The following is a 25,993-nucleotide window of genomic DNA, read 5'->3' as shown; positions in this document are numbered from 1 at the left end:
GGGGAAATAAAATCGGTTTGAGATTTGTAACGGGGCAAGATGATAATTTGCAATTTTATTAGTATAATTATGAGCCTTGTGTTCAAAACTGTTTATTTTCTGAGGTAAGATTTAAGGTTAAATGTAGCATCCTGCTTTGGTGAAACCACCCCTTTCATCTCCACGTGCTTGGAATTGCTAAGAAGAACCAAGTGCTCTGGTTATTTTTAAATGGCTCCCTTTCCCCTCACCCTGCCAGAAGCCTGAGGGGATTTTTCTCTGATACTTACTGTGGCAACCGGGTAGAGTGTCTGGAGGAAAATCTCATTATGTTATGGGCTTCCCCCTTTGATGGGGCCCTCCCTGAGTTTCTGTCCACATAGAGCCTTCAGCAGCTTGTCAGTTACAGTTCACGTTTTCCTTCCTGGCACTGGCTGTGGGTTTATGTCCCGTTGAGCTGTGGCCCCATGTATTTACCCAGCCATCTCTCCATCCTTGGGGACAGTGGTTTGCCAGGTGTCCTCCCCTCTCTTATGGAATCAAGAAGAATTATTGATTTTTCAGTCTGTGCAGTTTTCCACTTGTTAGGACATAGTGGCAACTTTCATGCTCCTTCCAAGTGGATTCAGAGAATACAGTTTTCAATAATTATATTTGTTCATGAGTCTGTCCCTCTTCTCTCATTCTTTGAGGTAGCCTCATATTTGTAACTCTTGTGCTTGTGTGGTACCTGGCATGTAGTAGTAGTTGTTGTTTAGTCACTAAGTTTTGTCCGACTCTTGCGACCCCATGGACTGTAGCCGTTTAGGCTCCTCTGTCCATGGAATTTCCCAGGCAAGAATACTGGTTTGGGTTGCCATTTCCTTCTCCAAGGGATCTTCCTGACCCAGTGATTGAACCTGGATCTCCTGCATTGGCAGGCAGATTCTTTACCACTGAGCCACCAAGGAAGCCCAGAGTGATAATTGCTAACTATTTAATCTTTTTTTTTTTGCCTGACAGTGTAAAATTCCATGAAATTTTGCTATTGAACACTTTTGGGGGGCTAGGACCTGATACCAGTGTTGAGGTTCTAAGCTGTGGTACAGGCCTCCTCTGAAGTTTGTACAGAGCCTGGTACATAGTAGGTTCTGAATAAATATGGACTGAGTGAATATTAAGTGGACTCAGAGAGTATTTAAGCCCACAAAACCAGCCACATTCCATATTCTACAATTCTCCCTTAGTGAACAGTGTTTACCACCCCCTCCCCCATCTCACTCTTTCTTTCACATTTTGGATCTTTATGCATTTGTTTGTTTTTGGAAGTCATTTAGTCTCTGGAATGTTTGAGCTGGCAGTCGTGAATGTTTAGGGTGTCTATAGAATGGATTTTGTGCTGACTACAAACCTGTATGTGTGTTCTTATGGTTTTTCTAAAGAAATCTTATTTCCTTAGTAGCTCTCCTAGTTATTTAGACTAAGATATTTTCTTTTTAATTAAGATAATTCACAATGTGTGTCCAAAATCCCCCTTTTAGCAATGGACAGGGTTTTGCCATATTTGCTGCCCTGAATACAATGATCTATGTGAATATGAACAACTTTAATGTGAAAGAATTGTAGCCAATAAAAAGTCTTCCATATCTTGGAAGCATGAATTTTGGAGAACTGACCAATTTAATAGGTATGCTAAGATCTGTGTTATCTAAATTTTTAAACTTGATATTATCTTAAATATATAACCTAATGTATATGTGCTCAGTCACTCAGTCATGTTCGACTTGTTGTGCCCTCATGGACTGTAATCCACCAGACTCCTCTTTCCATGGAGTTTTCCAGGCAAGAATATTGGAGTGGGTTTGCTATTTCCTGCTCCAGGGATCTTCCTCACCCAGGGATCAAACCTCTGTCTCCTGTGTCTCCTGCATTGGCAGGCAGATTCTTTACCACTGAACCACCTGGGAAGCCCCATACAACTTAATAGATAACATTAAATTCTGAAAATGTATTTGTTGTCTGATTTGATCAGATATTGAAAAAATATATTTCTCAAGGTCACCAAGGCCATGTATGTTTTGTTTTATATTTAATAGTAATTAAATGAAATAGGTTTTTTAGCTGCATTGCCACAAATTTTTTATTTTTAGGAGTGGAGTGTTGTTTTCTTATAATACATTTAACATTGAGGATGGTGATATATGTCCGTGCATATACATGCATAATTTCATAATACATGCCATTTTGTATTCTGACACTTAATCTTTCCCTTTCTGAAGACAGTTTTTCCAAATGTGGCCTTAATCAGTGTTGTTGCAGGAAGGGGGACCCCTTCCAGGGCCCAAAACTGGGCTCTTGTCTAACTCTCGGAAATGAATTGTCCGAGGAGACACATGTGCTGACAGAGCAAGAGATTTTATTGGGAAAGGGCACCCAGGTGGAGAGCAGTAGGGGAGGGGAACCCAGGAGAACAGCTCTGTCACATGGCTTGCAGTCTCAGGTTTAATGGTGATGGGATTAGTTTCCAGGTTGTCTTTAGTCAATCATTCTGACTCAGAGTCCTTCCTGGTGGTGTATGCCTTGTACAACCAAGATGGATGCCAGAGAGAAGGATTCTGGGAGATGGTTGGACATGTGGTGTCTCCTTTTGACCTTTCCCTAACTCTTCCAATTGGTGGAGGCTTATTAGTTCCGTGTTCCTTACCAGGACTTCCTGTCGTAAAACAACTCATGCAAATGGTTACTATGGTGCCTGGCCAGGGTGGGGGGTTTCAGTCAGTGTGCTTCCCTTAATAAATGCCCCCTGAGAGACTTCATACTCAAGATACTTCTTGGGAATTGGGGCGGAGGTCTCTTTCTTCTATAACTTCTTCCTGCTGTGCATGGGCGTAGGTCTGCCTAGCAGAGCAGAAGTCTCTCTCTGCCTGATCTAAGTCAAGGTATTTTTTTTGCCTGAAACCAGTATTCACCCTTGTAATAACAGCACTTTAGTTTGAAACTGTTGGCTCCTCTCAGAGATGAAATAGACAGGGGTCAAACAGGAGACCTAACAGATGGTCATCACTGGTCCCCAGAAACAGGAGGCAACATTTGGGGTGAGGGCTGCAGGTTTTGTGGCTTTTTTTTTTTTTTATTGGTTGGTGGTGAGGCAACAGAGCTGTGCTCCAGGAGTCTTGTGTTTAGTCTGAAATCACAACCTGGGTGGGGGCTCCAGTTCTGTAGAAGAACTCAAAGACATTGTTATGCATATTTCTTTGAGTAGGAACCAGGACCTTGTATGGAGGCTGTATCACCATTTGATTGTTCCTCCTGTTTCTGTATCCCCTCCCTGCCCTGATTAGCAATTGTTTGAATCCACCCTTTGGAACTCAGGGAAGGTCAAGGAGGCTGAATGAAGCCTATATCCTACAGACAAGAAATGGAGAACAGAGAACATACCTGTACTCCAGAGCCCCACAGAGTTCTGCTCAGTTTTAATTTAGGGAACTAGGCAACTATGACTGTGATAACTTCCTGTCACAATGGGGCATAGGACTGCCTCAGCTTGGAGGATAGACGCTGAATTGGAAATACTACTGAGTTCCCAGTTCTAGATCTGAGTCTTGTATGATTAAAATCTCAATCCCTTGGTCTGCCATTTTGGTGTAACAGACCCAATTAGAAGTAGTTGGAGGAATTTTAATAGACAAAATAAATCTCATTTCTTTTTAGAAGGATAGGCCTGAAACCCAGTCTGGACCTGGCACTTCTGGGAGACTTGTAGCCAGTTAGCCAGTTGCCTAGTTTTACAAAAAGTAAGGTTGCAGTTACTAACTTCCAGCAGACATTGTTTTGAGAATGTTGGCATCCAAGCCTGACACGACTCAGAAAACACTCAAAAAGTGTTTAGCAATACAAGGTCTAGTCTGAAAGTACACACATAGCATCACCTAGTTATTTTCCAGGATGTCTGAACCATAGCTACTCTATTTTGACTTTTAATTGTAAAATTTTCCTTAATAGCCAAGGCAGATGTCACCATTAATGACGTCAGTGTTTCTCTAGGTATGAGAAGATGTAAGAATTGAAACTCATAAAATCTCCTGAAAAGATCCAAACTATCTGAAGGCCTGTTCTGCCAGTTTTTCCCAGAGCACAGAGTGCCTCATTCCTGATTTTCACCCTAAACTTCTTTCAGGGGAGTTGAAGGTCATCAGTTGCAGTGGCCATGATTTAATCTTTGTAGACGTAGATGGCAAGTGTCAGTTTTCAGTTGGCAGAGCCCCTTTTTGCTCATAAACTTGACCATGATTTTGAGGGGGGCATTTCATGACCATTTTATCCCATGGTGCTGAGAATGTCCATTCTCAGGTTTGGCAAAGATTTTGTTGACAGGCCACTCAATGTGCTGTTACTGGACTAGGCCGTAAAACAGTATCCAAAATTCTCTGGACCACCTGTCTTACTAGCCTCTTGGTCCAGGAAAACATTCCCTCTTGTTGCCTCTTCCCATATCTAGAGTTACACTGTTAGCATCATCGATCTCATATGGAACTACATATTATTCTATCAGAGGCCTCAGTCACACATTTGGCAGTGTAAGAAACAGCAATTTTGTAAAACAGGTGAAATACAAATAACATAGCCAGCAGTATTAGTAAAGTCACAAGTAAGACTTAAGAGCTTCCATTAGATGTAGCCCAGTATATCCCAGGTCATCTGACTTAGTCTACTCTGTAGAATCTTTATCTCCAGGGAAATTATATATTGGCACTGTCTATAAGGCACATAGCCCAGTTTTCTAGTGTTACTAGACTGATTATCCTTAGTATGATTTAATTGTTTCCAACACAGAGGAATTTAAACCTAAATTACCATAGCCTGGTGTTATCAATATAAATCCATCCCATAATTGTGGGAGATTTTTTTCCTCCTTTGCTGAAACTTTGCTTGTTGCTCTGATTGAACTTGAGTAGTAGAAGAAAGCTCAAATTTATGGCCAGAGTCAGAGCAGGCATTATTAATTGGCCCAGTGAGGGGATCCCATCTAGTAATATCACAGTGACCTGGATATGACTATAATCTTTTTTTTAAAGTAAATTTTCTCAGGGCCAACCAGTTAGAGCCTTGTAGTAGAGAAATTTACCAAGATAACCCAGAACTAGACACAGGTTGGCCACAAACCCAACAATTGGTTTGATTTCTGAAACTAGCATAGGATCATAGGCCTATGATAGAAAAGCATTTGATTTATATGCAGAGGTCTAAGAAATTAAGAAAACATTATAAATGATCATAGGAATCAGGTCCAGCATCTTCGGCAAGCTGTCTACCTCTGATGTCGTCTTCTCATCCTGGTGTAGTGTAGTTTCTTTTCTGTTTGAACATCATTTTAAGGTGAGATCAGTTCAGCTGTCTTCTCTATAGACCAATCCAATGTAGGGGCCTTTGGAAGTGGGAATTAATCTAAGAGTTAATTTCCCTTCAGTTTCATTGTGCATGAGCTAGTTAAGAGTACCTGATAAAAAAGTCCTTCCATCCAGGTTGGAGACAGTCCCTTAAATTGTCTTTTTCCAGTCCTGGTTGCAGGTCATGAGGCATCTGATATTCATCCAAAGATAGATCACTGAGATGAGCTTCAGAAACAAACTTAGGGTGTTCTTTAAGAATCCAATTAAATTTTACATTAATATCACATAACAGCAAAGAACTATCCAAGAAATGAGTCTTACTAGATGGAGACCTCCATTAACAAACTGGGATTTAACATTTATTGAAACATCTTTTTCTCCCTAAAATTACCCTCAATTTTTTTTATCAAATATAACCAAATTAAGGCTAGTTTGTTTGCAAAATAGGTCTGTTCTCACTAATTTTGGTCTGATGATTTATATAATCATAATTGGTCATAGACTTTATTTTGCTGAAACATATATAAAGTCTCAGACTGAACTTTTAAATTAAAACAGGGCTGGGAAACTCGCTCCAAAGACTGATCACAGATTTTGCCTAACAAATTTAGGTAAATTCTTCCCTTTTTAAGGTCTCCAAAATTCCTTGAGATTTTTGTACCTGTTAGTGAGATAACCTTCCTAACTCATTTAATAAACTTACTGGAAACCTAAGAGTTTCCAATTTCTGGAGGAGTCAGATAGAGAGAAAATATAATTGTTTTGTTTATAATGTATAGTTTTACCAAAGTATTGTCATAATTAGTTTGAGAGGAAGCTTTTTCCTACTCCCAGAAAACATAAGATTCAAACCCATTTGAATCTTAGAAGTCATAAAAGAAACCATAAAAGTTGTAAGCATATTCACTGGTTCGTTCAGTCCTTTGTTAACTTTTGGAAGTCATCAGGTTTTTCATTAGAATACCAGGACATATAAGAATGTTAAGAGCTACATATAATTTCTAGGATATCTATATTAGTAATATTTACCATACATTATGACATGAGAGAATTTATTACTCATTTGATAATATTTTTCATGTAATTTAACCAACCAAATAAACGTTTAATATCTCTCCTTGGGATGTTTCAGGGGCCCTCTGAAGCACCACAAAGTTAGCTAAAGGTCACAGGAACTTCAAAAGAATTCGATTAGGGAAGTTTTGTCAAAAAAATCAATTAAAAGGATTTAGGACATTTGGTCAGATTTAGTCAGTGTTGATGGGTGTATCTTCATGGCAAATAGATGGGGAGACAGTGGAAACAGTGGCTGACTTTATTTCTCTGGGCTCCAAGATTGCTTCAGATGGTGATTACAGCCATGAAATTAATAGATGCTTACTCCTTGGAAGGAAAGTTATGACCAGCCTAGACAGCATATTAAAAAGCAGAGACATTACTTTGCCAACAAAGGTCTGTCTAGTCAAGGCTATGGTTTTTCCAATGGTCATGTATGGATGTGAGAGTTGGACTGTGAAGAAAGCTGAGCGCCAAAGAATTGATGCTTTTGAACTGTGGTGTTGGAAAAGACTCTTGAGAGTCCCTTGGGCAGCAAGGAGATCCAACCAGTCCATCCTAAAGGAGATCAGTCCTGGGTGTTCATTGGTAGGACTGATGTTGAAGCTGAAACTCCAGTACTTTGGCCACCTGATGTGAAGAGCTGACTCATTGGAAAAGACCCTGATGCTGGGAAAGATTGAGGGCAGGAGGAGAAGGGGATGACAGAGGATGAGACGGTTGGATGGCATCACTGACTCGATGGACATGGGTTTGGGTAGACTCCGGGAGTTGGTGATGGACAGAGAGGCCTGGCGTGCTGCAGTTCATGGGGTCGCAGAGTCAGACATGACTAAGCGACTGAATTGAACTGAGCATAAATACCAGTGATAATTTTTAAAACCCTTGAGTTCTTAAAACATTTTTGGATGGCACCAAACATTATTCATTTATAGTCCCAATCTCTTTAGTTTTTCTGTAAAAGGAAATCAGTGTTTAGTAGTAAATGTTTCAAAATCTTATTTTATTTGAAGTGACCTAACTATTCAATAGACTTCCAACACTTAGTTTAGTGCAACCCTTAGAAATTCAAGTTACCCCAATCTGGAGAGACTATTTTAAACAGATATTCCTATAGTATAATTATTCTTAATAGAGTTTATCTAAAAGCTCATGTCTCATTTATTATTTCTTTTAGAAGTTTCTTCACTCGAGGTAATTTCCTTGTTGACAAACTTGTAACAGATACAATAATATTTAACTTATATTAAACCTAGGTACAATGAAAACATTCTACCCAATGTTAATTATTCTAAGACATGTCTATATTAGATAGGCCAACAAACAAACATTAATATCAGGTATTTAATACTAAATATTTACCAGTTCACATGGACTTGGAATTTATTGTTTAATTTAGAATTATTTGATTTGTAAGTGCTTACCTTTCTTTAAGCCAATTAAAAAGAGCTCATTTACAAGTTAATCTCAAAAATATTATCCAGAGACAAAGACATACTGAGACATATTTAGACAGACACAACATAAGATCTAGCTTCATTTTCTAAGTTTGGTCATGAATTAGATATTATAATATAAAATTTTCTAGTTCGTAAAAAACATTTGGAGTGAATAAAACTTTAAAAGGTTTTTTCCCATTTTTTCCTCAGTCTGAGGAGTTAGAGATGGTCTAGATAAGTGCCTGAGAGCCCTGGTCTCAAGGCACAGGGAAAGAAAATCAGGTTCTAACAAAATGGCAGCAGGCCTAAACCAAATGGTGGCCAGACAAAGCAAAATGGCCATCAGAAATCACCTCACAGAACACAGAGTTAAAACACGCATATAAACCTGGCAGTCCTCGTCAGACACTCCCTTAAATACAAGAATACAGTCTCTCAGAAAACCTCCTATAGACACAGAACTTCAGATCCAAATACTGATAGAATAAAGGAAAATATCTCAGGTCTTCAAAGATTTCAAAGGGAGGAAAGGGAGCCAGGTTGAAAGAAGACGGGGGAGGAGGCAGGAGAGGCGGGCCAAAGGGGTGGCCTTAAAGACGTCTCCTGCCATCTGCAGATAACCCAGGTGTTACGGGACTTTACCCTGGGCCTCCAGGGAATGGAGGACTGAAACTCAGCCCTGCCAGAAATCAGACAGACCTGAACCAGAGTTCGAGTTCTCTGCTAAGAGGAGGTGATCAGTCTCCAGTCCTCAGCTCAGGCTGAGGCCCTTTGACCAGATTCCAGGACTGGGGGACTAGAAAAAAGAGGAAGGATAGGAAAGGTTAAGGAGAGGAAAGAGAGAGGGTAGGGGAGGGAGGTCAGTAAAGTCTCTTGTTCCTTACTGGTCGGGGCACTCTGGCCAGTTGTCCATGTCAGGAGGAAACCAGGGACAAAAGGGTCCCAGTTGTGGTCGCTGGGTCTGGTCCATTGGCAGGCAGACTGGCCCCTGAGTACCCCGAGTAGTCAGGATGTCAGTCGCAGTGAAGAAGAGTCCCACCAGAGTCGCCATTTGTTGCAGGAAGGGGGACCCCTTCCAGGGCCCAAAACTGGGCTCTTGTCTAACACTTGGAAACAAATTGTCCAAGGAGACACATGCGCTGACAGAGCAAGAGATTTTAGTGGGAAAGAGCACCCGGGTGGAGAGCAGTAGGGTGGGAACCCAGGAGAACAGCTCTGCCTAGTGGCTTGCAGTCTCGGGTTTATGGTGATGAATAATAATTAGTTTCCGGGTTGTCTTTAGCCAGTCATTCTGACTCAGAGTCCTTCCTGGTGGTGTACACCTTGTACAACCAAGATGGACACCAGAGAGAAGGATTCTGGGAGATGGCTGGACATGTGGTATCTCCTTTTGACCTTTCCCTAACTCTTCCAATTGGTGGAGGCTTATTAGTTCTGTGTTCTTTACCAGGACCTCCTGTCGTAAAACAACTCATGCAAATGGTTACTGTGGGGCCTGGTTTCAGTGTGCGTCCCTTAACAGTGTTATGGTCAATTTCATAAACACATAATTAGGTGTTCTTTTTTTTTTTTTTTTGGTTGTTGTGTCACTTAAAAAATGCGAAGCTGTTGGCCTTCATTTATAAAGTTCATTTTTAAAAGCTTCCTGGTGGTTTATGGTTTATTATTTTAGTGAGCATGCGTGTGCATGTGTACGCACAAAGGATGCAAAAATTGTAAGAGAGCATATGTGTATCTACAGCTTTTCTTTGAAATACTGCTTGAGAAATTGGCTCAGGTCTATGTTTTAGCCAAACATGCTGCATTAGCGTTTAATGATACTGCTTTCTCTTCCAAGGGAACTGACAAGGGCAGATGAAGGTCCTGTTTTCTGGAATGGGCCTGTCTTCTGACCAGTGTTTTATTTCAGATTGCTGTTGTAGGGAGGTCTTCATTCAAATGCAAATTCGTTGTTAAGTTCATTTTGCTCTGGCTGCTGTTGGCTTTTCCTGATTTTTCACGGGGCGGGGGAGGGGGATTGAGAAACTCAGAGGAAGTTTGATTTTGTAACAGATTAGAGGGCATGTTGTCTGTCCCGCTAGGTTAGAGGGCATGTTGTCTGTCCCGCTCCAGGGGAGAGCCAAGGATGCCAAAAATACTTGGGAAGGGATGCTGCCCTTAGAGCTTTCTCTTCATTAGTAAATTGGATTAAGATGGTTCTGGAAGCCTTCCACAAAGTTATTCTGAACTTGAGTTGCACAGTTGATGATGGGTCAGCTCAAGGTACTCTCTCAAGGGCCAGAATGTCATCTAATGTTGCTTCTGCAGGCCTGTCTGTGCTGGGATTATTATCACAGCCTCCTTTGCTTTCATCATGCCAACCCCATCCAAATTTCACATTGCCGTGGGCACGTGACTTGTGTCACGTGACAAAAGGCCCTGCACTTAGTGCAATGCTCTGCTGTCACCATCTTGAAATTTTTAATTTTTGAACCAGGAGGCTCTGTATTTTCATTTTGTCCTGGGCCCTTGGTAATCGCTTTTACCTATGAGAATGCCATTTCTGAAGCTACCTGTTTCCTTTAATCCTTCAAAGCCCATGCTGCTTTTCTGGCCTGTCTAGTGCTCTCTGTCTCATGAAGTGCTTATTTTCAGATGTTACTAATTGAAGTTCCTCCAGGTATGCCAAGCAGCTCCATGCTTCTGCAGCATTGACTCCTAGTATTTCCTTCTCCTCATTTTCCCTTCCCTACGTGGCTCTTCTCTATTCATATTTTGAAATGCTGAGGAAATGAGACTGAGCTGTGAAACCCTATGTGGTCATCTCACCTAGTTAGTACTGATCCCACTTTGTCTCATATCTCCCTTGAAAAAGTTGATACCTGGCAAGGTTGGGCTATATTTGACATTGGGGTAATGGTTCTGTAATAACTTTAAGGCTGGTCAGATTGATTCTTGCCTGGGGAAAAGAATTCTCTATAATCTTCAATGTATTCATTCATTCATGCAACAAATTTTAATGGTTTCTATGCATGCCAGACCATATTGTAAGCACTCAGGACATGGCGGTGAGCAAAGTATTATTATTTTTCCCAATGAGCTAATTATATTCTAGTCTGGGGGGGCAGAAAGTGAATTCACTGATATATCAGTATATAATATGTAAAGCCTGTAGTTTTGGAAAAGAATGCACAGTAGGATGAGAGAGTAGAGGGGGATTGGGACTTGTGTGTCTGTGCTTGCGCTGTTTGGATAGGGTGGGAGGCCTATCAGAGGTGATACTCAATCAGAGACCTGAATGCTGAGAGGACTTGACCTTTTGAAATTCTGGGGGAGTCTTCCTGGCAGAGGGAAGACCAAATGCAGAGGTCCTGCAGTGGACACATGCTTGTGATCTTCAGGAAATTGCAAGGAGACTGTTGTGGACTGTTGTGTCCATCTGGACTAGGATGGGTAGTGAAGAGAGAAGTGGGAGATGGGGTCAGAGAACTTGGAGACCAAGGGGAGGACTTGGCTTATACTCTCAATGAGATGGGAAGTCACAGGAGGGGCATAATGGGCTTTAAAGGGGTCACTCTGTATTTATGCACAGGAGTCAAGTCACATGCTGCTGAGAAGTCAAGTAAGCAAAGAATTGAGAATTGGCTGCTTAGGTAGTCTAATTATTCTTTTGATTGACTCATATGTGCAAGAACCCAAGAGCACTCTTGTTTTGTAGCCAGTTAAGGATTGGTATGGGTAAAGGATTCGCTTTGATCTTAGCTATGGGATCCTTTATCAGTTCTCTCCTCTTCACTATATAAAGGTTTCTAACTTAGGCTGTGGAGTTCGTCTCACTGCTTCCTTCCTTTTCCTCCACTTTCTGATAAGCTGCGACCTCTTGTTAACTCCCAGGGCAGTCCAGGGCCTTCAGTGTGTTTCACAGTGGCACAGACTATTCTGCAGGACCACAACTTGTTCTGGTTTGTTCAGCAGTTACTGTGGTGCTGTTATGTTTTGATCGATTGTCCTGGATATGAGAGACATGTGGAAGTATTTCCATGTTCAGCTAGGTGTGGAGAATGGGAGAGGAACTGCCTTGGTAGTCCAGCGACTGACTCCACACTCCCAATGCAGGGAGCCCAGGTTCAAGCCCTGGTCGGGGAACTAGATCCCACTATCTGGCACAGCCAAATAAATAAATATTTTTTAAAAACCAACAACAACAAGAGAAATCAAGAAAATCAAGACAAGTGGTGTCTAATCTTAGATGATATCTGAGGAGAGTAAAGTAGTGCCCCCCTGTCTGTGGGGAATGCATTCCAGGATCCCCATTTGATGCCTGAAACCAAAGTACTGAACACTATAGATACTATGTTTTTTCCCTATACATACATACATACCTAGGGTAAAGTAATTTTGATAAAGTAATTTAATGGTAATTAATAAATTAGGCACAGTAGGAGATTAACAGCAATAAGTAGTAATAAGATATCAAACCAGTCAATCCTAAAGGAAATCAGTCCTAAATATTCATTGGAAGGACTGATGCTGAAACTGAAACTCCAATACTTTGGCCACCTAATGTGAAGAACTGACTCGTTAGAAAAGATCCTGATGTTGGCAAAGACTGAAGGTAAGAGGAGAAGGGGACAACAATTAGATGATTGGATGGCATCACCGACTCGATGGACATGAGTTTGAGCAAGCTCCCGGAATTGGTGATGGACAGGGAGGCCTGATGTGCTGCAGTCCATGGAGTCGTAAAGAGTCGGACACGACTGAGCAACTGAACTGAACTGAATAAGACAGAACAGTTATAACAACATACTCTAGTAAAAGTTAGGTGAATGTGGCCTCTCAGAGTTAGTGCTTTTTTCATCTTAACTAAGCCCTTATGCACTGTGTTCATTACTTCTGAAGTTTGAGGTGCAGCAGCAAAGCTGAGCATGAATTTCCTTTTTCTTCTTCACAACTTCATGGATAGATTTGCTCTTACCATGTATCTTAGCAGCCTCAGCATACAATATTTTTCTTTCCTCCTTAAGTTGAACTTTTACCTTTTTACTTAAAAGAAGCTCTGTTTATGGTTTCTCTTTGGCACATCTGAATGGCCAGCATCACTGTTCTTGTACTTTGGGTTATTATTATGTGAAATAAGGTCACTGCACAACAGTATGTACCAAGATAGCTACTAAGTGACTAACAGGTGGGATACTGTAGATGAAGGGATAATTTGCATCCCAGGCAGGATGGAGCAGAATGGCAAGAGATGTCATCGTTCTGCTCAGAATGGTGCCCAATTTAAAACTTATCAGTTGCTTATTTTTGGAATTTTCCATTCAATATTTTTCAGACCATGATTGACTTTGGATAATTGAATCCAGGGAATCTGTTGATAGGGGAGGACTCTTACTGATGAGGCAGGAAGCATCCAAGACAAGAACAGAGTGGGAGAGTAATGTGATTTTGGACAGGATAAGTTTGAGGTGTCAGCGGAGGTACATTTTGAGCCATTTAGGAGATAATCAGAGGTCTTAAAGGTATCATTTTGGACACTGTTCTTCATTAAATTACTGAATTCAGATGTACTGCAGTACCATAACTCTTCCATCTGTAGGGACCTGAAACATGAATTAAGCCCAATCCAGTTTTCAAAATCCCTCTATAATATCCCTTCTCTGAGTCTCCATTCAAATATTTCCTCAGGCAACTTTTCCTGTCCATTTGCAGTTCCCAGTAGTACTAATTGTAAGCCCTGGGGATTAAATAAGATAATGCCGTTTCCATCTGTCCAGAATCAGGTTATGGGTCAGTTGTTATCACATCCTTCTCTGGGTCTTCTCTTTTCTGTACAAGATAATTCCTCCTTATTAACCGTTTTCTCATGGGACGTTTCAAACCAGTTCACATCTTGGTCTCTCACCTTGGAAGATGTATATTTGTTGTTTGCTTCTACCTTAATGTTTGGTGGATGAGACTGAGAACAGGACTCTGGGACTGGCCTGACCATCACAGAGTAAGCTTCTCAGTTGCTCTGAGCATTCTGTCTGACAGTGATTTTTCAGATGTAAACGTGTTTCTTACAGGTATTACCCAAGAAAACTGAAAGCGTATATTCACACAGAAATTTGCACATGAATGTATGTTGCAGCATTATTCAAAATAGCCCCAAAGTGAAAACAACCCCAATGCCTGATAACTGATGTATATATAAACAACATGTGATATGTCCACACAATAGAATCATAATATTCAGCCTTGGAAATGAAGTACTGATATGGTACAACATGGATGAACCTTGAAAACATGCTAAGTAAAGGAACCAGACACAAAAAAACTACACTGTGTATACTTCCATTTATGTGAAATGTGCAGTATAGGCAAGCTATAAAGACCAAAAGTAGATTAGTAGTTGCCAGTACCTAGAGGGAGGAAGGGAATGGGAGAGTGACCGCTAGTGGGTATGGGGTTTCTTCCTGGGGGTAATATAAATGTTCTGAAATTAAGTAGTGGTGATGCTTGCACAACATGGGGAAGGTATTAAAAGCCACTCAATTGCACACTTTAAAATGGTGAATGTTATGGTGTGTGACTTGTAATGATATGGTGTGTGACTTGTATCTCAATAAAGCTGTCCTAAAAAAAATACAGGTTTTACCTCCTGTCTGAAGGTGAGGATCTTATGAAGAATCAATGAAATAACACAAATAAAATGTTTAAAGCACAGCACCTGCTAGTTTGTACTCCCAGTTAAAGATTCTTATTGTTGCTCTCAGGTAAAGTCATACTGCTTAAATATTGGTAAGCTGCAACTTTCAGTCACTGCTACATTTGTAGACTATTACCTGGTAAGTAGTATGCAGTCAATAAATCCTTATTGAATGAATGTGTTTTGTTCACATTCATATTTAACCACTCATATGTTCTTTTCCTTGCAGTGCATTTCTGAATCCATATCATTGGGCCTAACGTTGGGCTCTTTGCCCAGTGGTAGTAATCGAGTTGATAGGGAACTCTTCACAGCCCATGTTTCAGTGTGGAAGGTGAAGTTGGCAGTATAGATTCAGTCTGGGAAAGGAAGGTCTCTACCTTATTAAATACAAGCAGAAGGTTGGGACAAAATGATTTTTAACCTTTTTTCCCCCAGTAATATAATTCTGCTCTGTGTTTTTATAAGAACTTAATTGGCCTGTCAAGAATGCGTTTCTAATGGTTCATTATCAGATTGCTAGAGAGCTGAGGGCTTCATCTGGATTAAAAAAAAAATTCAATTCCTAGAAATTTAACAGATGTTCTCCTGAACCCAACTGACAATTGCCATGTATAACAAATTGTTATTTTAAATTATGATAGAAGCATTTTTTTTCTTGGAAAAAAAATAGAAATTCATGTCTTTTCTTGAACTTGGCATTCCTCTAAAAACACTGAGTTGCTTCTACAACTGCGTCAGCAAGGTGCCATCTGCTTAACTGAGGCTCATGAAAAGAAAGAAACCCATTGTTGTTTGTATCATCCAGCACTTTTTCTAGAAGAGTTGTGGAAATTTTCCCCTTTGGTTTCTGAGGAATGCTTGACTCTCTCAGCTTCCTTTAGTCTTCCTGTACCGTGAATTGTGAAGTCGATCCTATTTCCTTGTTACCGGAAACTGGTGGGAGGCTTGGGTCCAGCGTGTGGCTCACTGCTCACAAGCAGAGCGGACTTCACTCCTCTCCTGGCCTTTATTGGGTGCCGCTCTCCCTCCAGACTCCAGCTTTATTTCCTGCTCTGATTTTCTGTTTGCCCTAATTTATATTTCCTTTCATTTTTATTTCTGTCTGTGTATATCTTCAAGAGATGCTCTTCTAATTCTTTGGCAGACAACTGGGACACAGTGTCACCATTATTGAAGCCAATTTAAAAAATATTACTCTTTAAAAACCTTTCCCCCCAGGACATTAGGCAGGAGTGGAAGGAAAAGCAAAACTGTCAGGAGAGAGTTGATAAGCATTTTTTTTTTCCTCCCAGAAGCTTTTTTTGAATGTCTCTTTTTCCTGTCTTTTTAATAGAAGTTGGTGATATGGCAAAGCAATACATAGAGAAAGGCCTTTTGGTTCCTGATCATGTGATCACACGCCTCATGCTGTCGGAGCTGGAGAACAGGCGCGGCGAGCACTGGCTACTTGATGGTGAGTTGAATCTAGGGGTCCACCCGGCTTCTGCTAGTAGTGGGTCATGGTCTCCTTGAACACTTCCATAATTTCTTAGAGATTGCAAAGTGCCTTTTTCCCCCAGTCATTTCTTTAGACATATTCCAATTTGGCAACATAATTTAAAAAACCCATGTGGTGAAGCCTTTTAATTCTTTTGTCTGCAGACTACCATCCCTAAAGCCATCAACTTGAAGCAAACCTTAATTGAATTCCCATTATTGTTCCAGTTTTGATGGTGCTTTTTGTTTCCATGACTAAGTCATCATAAGTATGACTCATCTTAAATCAGGGGTTCTTTCATTCAAAATAAGCCACATGAATTAAAAGCATTTGTCATCATTTTTTTACCTGTCAGATTTAAAAAAGAGAAAATCTGAAAATCTTTTTTTATTGAGGGTGTAAGAAATAAGTATTCTTGAGAATAAAATGGGTAACCTTTGGAGGGCAATTTAGTAGTGTTTAGCAATTCCCTGCTTCATTTCTTGCCTAAAAATATATATTCAAGGATGTTTATTTTCAGCAATCTTTGCAAGACACTGGTTGTTGTTCAGTCCCTCAGCTCTTCGTAATCCCGTGGACTGCAGCATGCCAGGCTTCCTGGTCCTTCACCATCTCCTGGAGTTTGCTCAAACTCATGTCCTTTGAGTTGGTGATGCCATCCAACCATCTCGTCCTCCATCGTCCCCTTCTCCTCCTGCCTTCAGTCTTTCCCACCATCAGGGTCTTTTCTAATGAGTCAGCTCTTCGAGCAGGTGGCCAAAAGTATTGGAGCTTCAACTTCAGCATCAGTCGTTTCAGTGAATATAAAGGGTTGATTTCCTTTAAGATTAAGTGGTTTGATCTTGCTGTCCAAGGGACTCTCTCAAGAGTCTTCTCCAGCACCACAGTTCAAAAGCATCAATTCTATGGTGCTCAGCCTTTTTTATGGTCCAACTGTCACATCCATACATGACTATTGGAAAAACAATAGCTTTGACCTTTGTTACAAGACACTGGTAACAACCTAAGTATTCATCTTGTGCTCAGTCCCTCAGTCACGTCCAACTTTGCAGCCCCATGTACTGTACCCACCAGGCTCCTTTGTCCATGGGGTTTCTCAGACAAGAATACTGGAGTAAGTTGCCATTTCCTTCTCCAGGGATCTTCCTGACCCAGGGATTGAACCCGAGTCTCTTGTATCTCCTGTATTGGCAGGTGGATTCTTTACCACTAGCGCCACCTGGGAAGCCAAGTATCTTATCATAGGGTTGCTTTAAGTTTTGGTATGCCTATTAACCAAATATCTGTATCTATGTATTGATATAGACAGAGCTTTAAGATAAACTGCCAAGTGAAAAAAACTAGTTGCAATATAGTATATATCATATACTATTATCTCTGTAAAAATGGAGAGATGGTATAATATTACTGTATGTACTTATACACACATATATAAGCTGTCTTCGAAAGGATATAAAAAACTGATAAGTGGTTGACTCTGGATAAGGATTAGGGTTGGGAGAGAGATTTACCTTTCATTGTATATACCCTTTGCTACTGTTTGATTTTTAATATCTAAATAATACATAGGCCTAATTTTTCAAAAAACTCAGACAAATATCATATGATATCACTTATATATGGACTCTTAAAAAATGATACAAAATCAACCTTATTTATAAAACAGAAATAGATTCACAGACACAGAAAACAAGCTTGTGGTTACCAAAGGGGCTAACAGTTGGGAGGAGATAAAGTCGGAGTTTAGGATTAACATATTATTATATATAAAATGGGCTTCCCAGGTAGCTCAGTGGTAAAGAATCCACCTGCCAAAGCAGGAAATGCAGGAGACATGGATTTGATCCCTGGATCAGGAAGCTCCTCTGAAGTAGGAAGGAAATGGCAACCCACTCTAATATTCTTGCCTGGAAATTCTATGGACAGAGGAGCCTGGTGAGCTATAATCTATGGGGTCACAAAGACTTGGATGTGACTGAGCATATATATTAATATATATAAAATAGGTAAACAACATAGATGTACTGTGTAGCATTGGGAACTATATTCAATATCTTAGACCTATAATGGAAAATAATGTGAAAAATAATATATATATATTCAATTATGTATATATATAACTGATTCACTTTATACTTGAAACAGCGTGGTAAATTAACTATACTTCAATTTTATAAAAATGGTTTGAAAAAAACAGCTCAGTGGTTCCTATGATATGTTACCTAGGAAAATGCATATAGATGCTCACACATGAGCTGCTGCAGTTTTGTACTTAAGGAAGATGGAATTAAGAATCATCTACTTAAAGTAGATGATTCTTCAAGCCCAGTATAAATCTTTTGATTTATTAATTGGAAAAAAAAAGGACTGTGGATTATTTGTCTTACTCTTAAATAGCAAGATTCCTTGGCAGTGAAAATAGAGACTTGATGAATATACTGCTTTCTAGGAATGAAAGGATAGTGAGATTTATATATAAGAAACTTCTTCCCATTGCAGAGTAGTTTTCCTTTAGTTCACCCAGTGTACTCTTTCCTGTCTTACTTTGGTGAACCAAAGCCTCAGCAAGTTGTGACAATGTGAACTTTAATGTTTGTCAGCCACACAGAAGCCAGGGTGAATTGTCCTACATTTTAACTATCAGATTGCCTATTTCTCCTAAAGTCTGGAGCTGTGAATCTCCAAAATGACTAATATGTTGTAGAGTAGTTCTTCTGTATCAAGTGTGTAGTGTTAGTAATGGCTTGATGAGAAAACAGACTATAGTTTAGAAAATGTTAGTTTAAATACTAAAGATTGCTTGAATTTATTGAACACTCACTATGTGCCAAGTAGTGATCTGAGCTTTAGATATTTATTATCTCATCCAGTCCCTACAGTGACCATATGAAGGTAGAGATTGTTATTTCCATTTAATAGATGAGAAAATGGAGACAAGGTAGGGTTCACTTACCTATTCAAAGTTAGTAAATCCAAAGTTAACCAACTTCTTAGGACTTTAATGGAACTTTACTATGACAGTGTGATTTAACTCTTCATAGAAGGCAGTATCATGAGGCATTTTCTGAATTTATTTAACCCTAGAATCTCCTACACTGTTGAGAACCTGTGTGTTTGGTTCTATGGACCATTCTTTGTGAACTCTACTGTTCAACATCTATTCTTCGTGTGGAGGTGTTCTGAAATGTTGACTATAGAGTAGATCATATCTTTCTAGAATGCCTTCCATTAAAAATATTGGGAACTGTGTTCTCATGGGGCTGCAGGGAACCAACAGACTGAACTGAAAACTTCTGCCGAGAGAGGCTATAATGGTCTGTGGAAAGTATATGTTTATTTATTAGTAATGAATAAAGCTCCTACTGTGAGTCAGGAACTATTAGGTGCTGTTGATAAAATGACAAGACACTTTCTCTATTGAGGGACTTATATCACAGTAGGGGAATCAGGTGTGTAAAAAATCATGACAGTGTAATGAAATCAATACCCATGTGGGTACACTGAGGACCCAAAGGAGAAAATTATCTCTTCTCGCGGTAGAAAGTGGGATTGGCAACTTTATGGTAAAAGAGATGAATAGAGTGAGGTCCTGCAGGTTGATGAATGGGGTTGGAATGGGGATTTTTTCACCAAAGGGGTAATGTGAACCGGGTAAGAGAGGAATGACTCAGCCTAGTGTTTTCCTGGGCCTGCAGACAGAGGCAGAGGAAATCCTGGGGTGATGGAGTCTATACAGAGGTGGCGGAACTGAAAATTGTTGGTGATAGGGACCACTGAAGTCTTGTGTGTGCATTCTCAGTTGCTTCAGTCCTGTCTGACTCTTTGCAACCCTATGGACTGTAGCCCACCAGGCTTCTCTGTCCATGGGATTCTCCAGGCATGAATACCAGAGTGGGTTGCCATGCCCTCCTCCAGCGGATCTTCCCAATCCAGGGATTGAACTCTTTTGCATCTCCTGCATTGGCAGATGGGTTCTTTACCACTAGTGCCCCCTGGGAAGCTCATTGAAGACTTATGAAGGGGTAGCATGATCAAATCTGTTGGTGTTTCAGAAAGACTATTCTGTTAGCAGCAGGACAATTAGATGTTGGGGTAGGGAAGGAGATGGTGACCTGAAGCTGGGGAAGAGATTGTTAGCACAACTGGACCAAGAGATGTTGAAGGCCTGAATTTAAGCATTAACAGTGACATGGCCAGGAGGCACCATGCCTGAAAAATTGCCTTGATGAGGAAAAATTGACAAGAGTGTTGACTGATGTTAGGTACTGTAGACCTGGGGTTCTCTATGATTGCCTTCCCAGCTTTTGGAGTTTCTTGGCTATTAGTACCTTACCTGTACTTCTCCAGTTCTGTTAATTTCTCCAGACTCTAAATATTTAACTCACAAAAATTAACCCCCCACTACTACTTTCTTATGTTGGTATTTTCCATGGCTGATAACTTGAGCTTTGCCACCACCTAACAGTAATTTACATTTCTCTAATTTAAATTCTTTAATTCTAAGTTTTCTCACCTTATAAAATGAACTTGTATAGTTTTAAGTAAACTTAACTGTTAAAAAAGGATCATGTGTCTTAGACTCCTTTGGGAAGGTGGTTAGTGTAATCACCGCTAATCCCAGTAGTACCAGTGCTTTCAATCCCAGCTCTGCCATTTACCGGCAACGTCAGTGACCTTGGGCAAAGTACCTAATTAGCTCTCTGCATTTTATTCCTCATGGAAAACAGAGATTACAGAAGGGATGAAATAGAAGAATTCTTGCCATTATAGGAAGTACTATATGAGATTTTGTGATTTGTTGTACATGAGGTGTAGGTCGTGAATTTTTTTTTTTTTTTGGTGATTACGTGAAGCATTAAGTTCAAAAATAGTTTAAAACATCTTCAGCTACACGAAGTTAAAAAGGCAGTTTCAGTTGTGAAATGTTTTATGTATCTTTTCACTGCTTTGCTTTTGCCATAACTTTTCTTCTCCGTGAATGAATAACTGAAATTCTTTTACATCATAGGCCTGTTTTTAGTAAAGGACGTCAGTCTCCTCACTGATTTAGTTTATATCTTTCTCCTTGAAAACCCATCTGGTCACGGTTTTGGTTGTGATTTTCCTTTAAAGCTCTGGAAGAAATCCGGAGCAAAGTGGATTTGGCAAAGTGGGGACCGTCAGGAATGCTAAGCTCTATGTTCAGCTTGAAACCCCTTATGTTCCAGGGCATGTGCTCTGCGGAGGACGTGCTGGTTGAGTGTGCTAAAGGTGATTGAATGTGGAAAGGTCAGGAGAAGAATTCTGGATGACAGATGACTCATCATCTTGGTCCATATGGCTGTGGAGAGGCATCCTGCACACGGCGGGTGGAAAACGAGTAGCGTGGCTCCATGCCAAGGAGACACCAGGGCGGCTGTGAATGGGCCTGGTGAGCGCTCGGCGGCTTGGTCAGCCATGTACTTGCTAAAGACAGTCCAGTACTGCCTGTCTTCACAGTGTGCTTTTTAGTTGGAAAAGAAACACTCTTTTTTGTATTAATATGTGTATACAGATGTGACTTTTTCCCTCTTTTCTTTTTCTTTCTTTAATTTCCTTAGACGTTCCATGAGTGAGAGCAGTTTTATAAAAACAATTTTCATATTTTCTAAGATACTCAGCCAGTAGAATGTCATGTATAAGTCTTCTAATTTTGCTATGAAACTCTGGTTTCATTTTTTGCCTTTTTCTTTTTTTCATTTATTTTTATTAGTTGGAGGCTAATTACTTTACAGTATTGTAGTGGGTTTTGTCATACATTGACATGAATCAGCCATGGATTTACATGTATTCCCCATCCCGATCCCCCCCTCCCACCACCCTCTCCACCCAGTCCCTCTGAGTCTTCCCAGTGCACCAGGCCTGAGCACTTGTCTCATGCATCCCACCTGGGCTGGTGATCTGTTTCACCATAGATAATATACATGCTTCGATGCTGTTCTCTCGAAACATCCCACCCTCGCCTTCTCCCACAGAGCCTTTTTCTTTAAGATGTTTACTGCTTACTAGGTGATATTGAGGTGAAATAGTAACTAAAGCACAGTAACCAACTCTTACAAATAACCAGCTTAAATGCAAATTCTTCATTAAAAAAAAAAAGCTGGCTGTGACATGGGGCCTGTCGGGAAGTGTGTTAGGTAATAGATTTCTCTTCCCCTATTTCTAAACATGGCTGCCAAAACCTGTGCACTTAAACTGCAACATGCAAGTTCTCAGGCTCAGTCCTAATTTATCTCAAGTTGTAACAGAATTATCTGCTGGTCACTTTAGGTGTAGGTATCGAAATATTTTGTATTTGCTGTCAAAGTTTGGTTTCATGGAAAGCAATCTTAAATTTTGGAGTTATAAGTGGAATATAATTTAAACCTTTTTATTGGAGATAAAGATAGCTTTACAAGGAGAGTCATCATTCAGTCATGTTCCATTTGTATACTCCATTTGATTTTGTTCTGAACACTAACGGGTGCTCTCTGTGGGTAATTCTGGGATTTTTCTTTTTTTTTAGCAGAACTCAGAGCCACTTGAATGTGTGCAGTGTTTGTATGTGTTTGCTCTGACCTTATCCCAACTTTGTATTTTTCTTTCTGAATCAGACCTTTGAAGGGTGTGACATCCCACTGGGCAACATATGCCTACAGAGAAAAAGCCAACAATCACATATCTTCTGAATCACATCTTTTAAGAAAATGCCAAGGACAATTTTTTTTTCTGTTGCCCTTGGGAATGTAAGGTATGTCAAAAATAAAACGTAGTACGTTTTTGGGAAGGTCACTGAAGACATTCTCTTTGGAGAAAAAAGAATCAGTCTTTCTCCTTGTATGTGTATGAGCACATGTGTTCAAGAGGGTAATACCCATTTACCTTCAGATGTTTAGTCCTTGGGCTTCCCTGATAGCTCACTTGGTAAAGAATCCACCTACAATGCAGGATACCCCGGTTCGATTCCTGGGTTGGGAGGATCCCCTGCAGAAGGGATAGGCTACCCACTCCAGTGTTCTTGGGCTTCCCTTGTGGCTCAGCTGGTAAAGAATAATCACCTGCAATGTGAGAGACCTGGGTTCAATCCCTGGGTTGGGAAGATCCTCTAGAGAAGGGAAAGGCTACCCACTCCAGTATTCTGGCCTGGAGAATTCCATGGACTGTATAGTCCATGGGGTCGCAAAGAACCTCTTTGTATCTTCAATCACTGTTAAGGCAGTATGTATACTCTCCTAACCTTGAAGAAGGTGTGAAGCAGTGGAGTGACTGCTGAAGAGTGGAGAGTCACAGACTTGAAGGAACTCTGCCGGGCACGGTGGTAGTTCTCAGGCCTGCCAAGCATGGATTGAACAGTCATAATCTCTGGCATCTCACCAGGCTCATCCTTCTTGACATACTCATGTGTATAGGAATGAATAGGAAAATGAAAAAGATACATGTATATGTACAGAAATCAATATAGTTGTTAGACATTAGCATTTCAGTAATAAACTGCAGAGAAACCTGAAGTGTTAAGTCTTTGTGAGGGTCTTTGGTTTAATTCACAGTGTAAGAACTTGGGTTCTATTTTTTTCTTAACTTTTTATTTTATATTGGAGTATAGTTGGTTAGCAATGTTGTGTTAGCTTTGGGTATACAGCAAAGTGATTCAGTTATACATATACATGTATCTTTTTCAAATTTTCTCATTTAAGTTGTTACATAAAATACTGAGCTGAGTTCTCTATACAGTAGGACCTTGTTGGTTATATATTTTAAATATAGCAATGTGTATGTGTCTGTAAACTCCCTAGCTATCCCTTCCCTGCTGGTAACCATAAATCAAAGAACTTGATTTTTATTCCACAACCCTTCCTTGTTTGGAGCCTTTGGTGTCTGCATGAGCTCAGAGTATCTGACTGAAAAACACTGTAAAACTCTGGATCTCTTCTTCATTTCGTTGGATTCTCTCCTGAGATTCTGTCCCTGTGTCTGTTTCTGGTGTGTTTCTTCTCTAATTGATCTGACTGTTGCCTCAGGATGCAGAACAATCTTAATACAGTAGGCAATCCTGACTTTGTTTATTCCATTTGTGTTTTCAGGGAATGACTAGATTTTAACATGGAAACATTAAGGACCATATGGAAAACAGACATTTGAACATATCCTAGAAAAACTTGGTTCAGAGATCAAGAAACAAATTGAGTATGCATGATTTGTGTATCCCGTCAATCCATCTGAGGAAGGAATAGCATTACTTCCTGACCTTATAGTCCAGGAGGAGCAAATGCTACTTAAATAATCATAGTGTAGGATCTTGAGAATACCAGTGAACTGGGTAGAAGGGGAGAACTAGTACAGAGGAGAAAGTGACTGGCCCTCTTGAGGGCAAGGGAGGCCTCCAGGAGGAGGGGACACAACATTTTGAAATTGGGGGTAAAGTACAATGTAGACAGAGAAGATCAGGCACAAAAGGTATAAGAGGTGTGAAACAACATGTGTGTTCTGAAAGCTACAAGCAGTTGGATAATTTGAGAGCCAAAAATTATAAGCAGATGAGGCTGTAAAAGCGGGTGGGGGCAAAAGTTAAATACTTCTTGAAAGGTAAAACAAGGACTTGAATAAGTGTTGAAGTTAATATTAAAAATGAGTTGGAAGGAAGTTAAAAATAAAAATTTAAACCTGAGTTTGGAAGAGTGAATAATTTATTTTTAACTTTCCTTCCAACTAACATTTAAAAATTAGCTAAATAATTTTCGGGGGGGGTTGGTTCAAAAGGGAGGTTCTCTCTCTCTCTCTCCCCCTCTCTCTCTCTATATATATATGTATTTATAGCTGATTCGCATTGTTGTACAGCAGAAAACAACATAACATTGTAAAGCAGTTGTTGGTCCAACTCCCATGGACCTCTGCAGGCCAGACCTCCCTATCCCTCACCATCTCCCAGAGTTTGCCAGAGTTCATGTCCATTGAGTTGGTGATGCTATCCAACCATCTCATCCTCTGCTGCCGTCTTCTTTTATCTTCAGTCTTTCCCAGCATCAGGGTCTTTACTAGTGAGTCCACTCTTCACATCAGGTGGCCAAAGTATTGGAGCTTCAGCTTCAGCATCAATCCTTCCAATGAATATTAAGGGTTGATTTCCTTTAGGATTGACTGGTCTGATCTTCTTGCTGTCCAAGGGACTCTCAGGAGTCTTCTCCAGGATCACAATTTAAAAGTAATTATCCTCCAATTAAAAATTTTTTAAAATTCAGACATACTTTAAACATTAAGGCATGGTTTCTCTATATTTGTGCCTATCTTCTCATGTACTTTCAGATGTACTTATCTCATTTGTTAATGCTACTTACTTAAAAGTCTATAAAGTAAGGCTAATTTTAGATGTTAGGGGAGCTTGCTTCACTCATTTATGAACTAGGCATCTTGGGAATTTGGTGAACTAAGACAATTCGTTGTAAAACTCCATCCAAAGCATATGAGTTATAGTTTGATAGTCTAATTAATAATAAAACAATTATCGTACACTTACTTTGAACATGGAAGAAGCATGGACTTGAGAGTCAGGTTTGAATAAGTACTTTGTAGTCTTCAGTAAGGAAAGTTACCTTTCCTGGATTCGTTTTTCTCATCTGTACAATAGGAGTATGTATGGCATAGGTTTGCAAGGATTGACTACAAATGTAAAACTTGTGGTAGAGTTCTGGAACATAGTAGGTGGTCAGGTGGTAGATATCTGTTCTTATTTTCAGTGTAAAGATAATTTAATTGATTATTATTAATGTAAATATACATAGGCAAACACTGATATAGGTGTTAGAACTTAAAGTGTTGAGAAAATTAACAAAAATATTGTCATTCTATTAAGGATCAGCATATTTACCCCTCATTAAGTACACCTGGGGAAAGCCTAAGTAAATAAAATCACTCATCTTCCATTAAACCATATCTAGTAATCTAAAACAAAACAGTATAAAAAGCTGTTGATTTGCCTATTACTAACAAGAAAACTCAGATTTTGGAA

The 25,993-nt window shown here is 39.9% G+C and overlaps 1 protein-coding gene across 2 annotated transcripts in view; it reads left to right on the top strand.

Moving 5' to 3' along the window:
- AK4 (adenylate kinase 4) overlaps window positions 1–25,993 on the top strand; it is an 85,318-nt gene that overhangs the window by 36,381 nt on the left and 22,944 nt on the right. For both annotated transcript variants that reach the window (XM_043461083.1, XM_043461084.1), the window contains one exon: window positions 15,850–15,969. In XM_043461083.1, coding sequence (XP_043317018.1) covers window positions 15,850–15,969 — 120 coding nt within the window. The remainder of the gene's footprint in view (window positions 1–15,849; window positions 15,970–25,993) is intronic.

This window comes from Cervus canadensis, chromosome 2 (genome assembly GCF_019320065.1).
Source record: "Cervus canadensis isolate Bull #8, Minnesota chromosome 2, ASM1932006v1, whole genome shotgun sequence".
Lineage (NCBI taxonomy): Eukaryota > Metazoa > Chordata > Mammalia > Artiodactyla > Cervidae > Cervus > Cervus canadensis.
The sequence above is the reverse complement of the archived record's forward strand: the minus strand, read 5'-3'. Positions and strand labels throughout refer to the sequence as shown.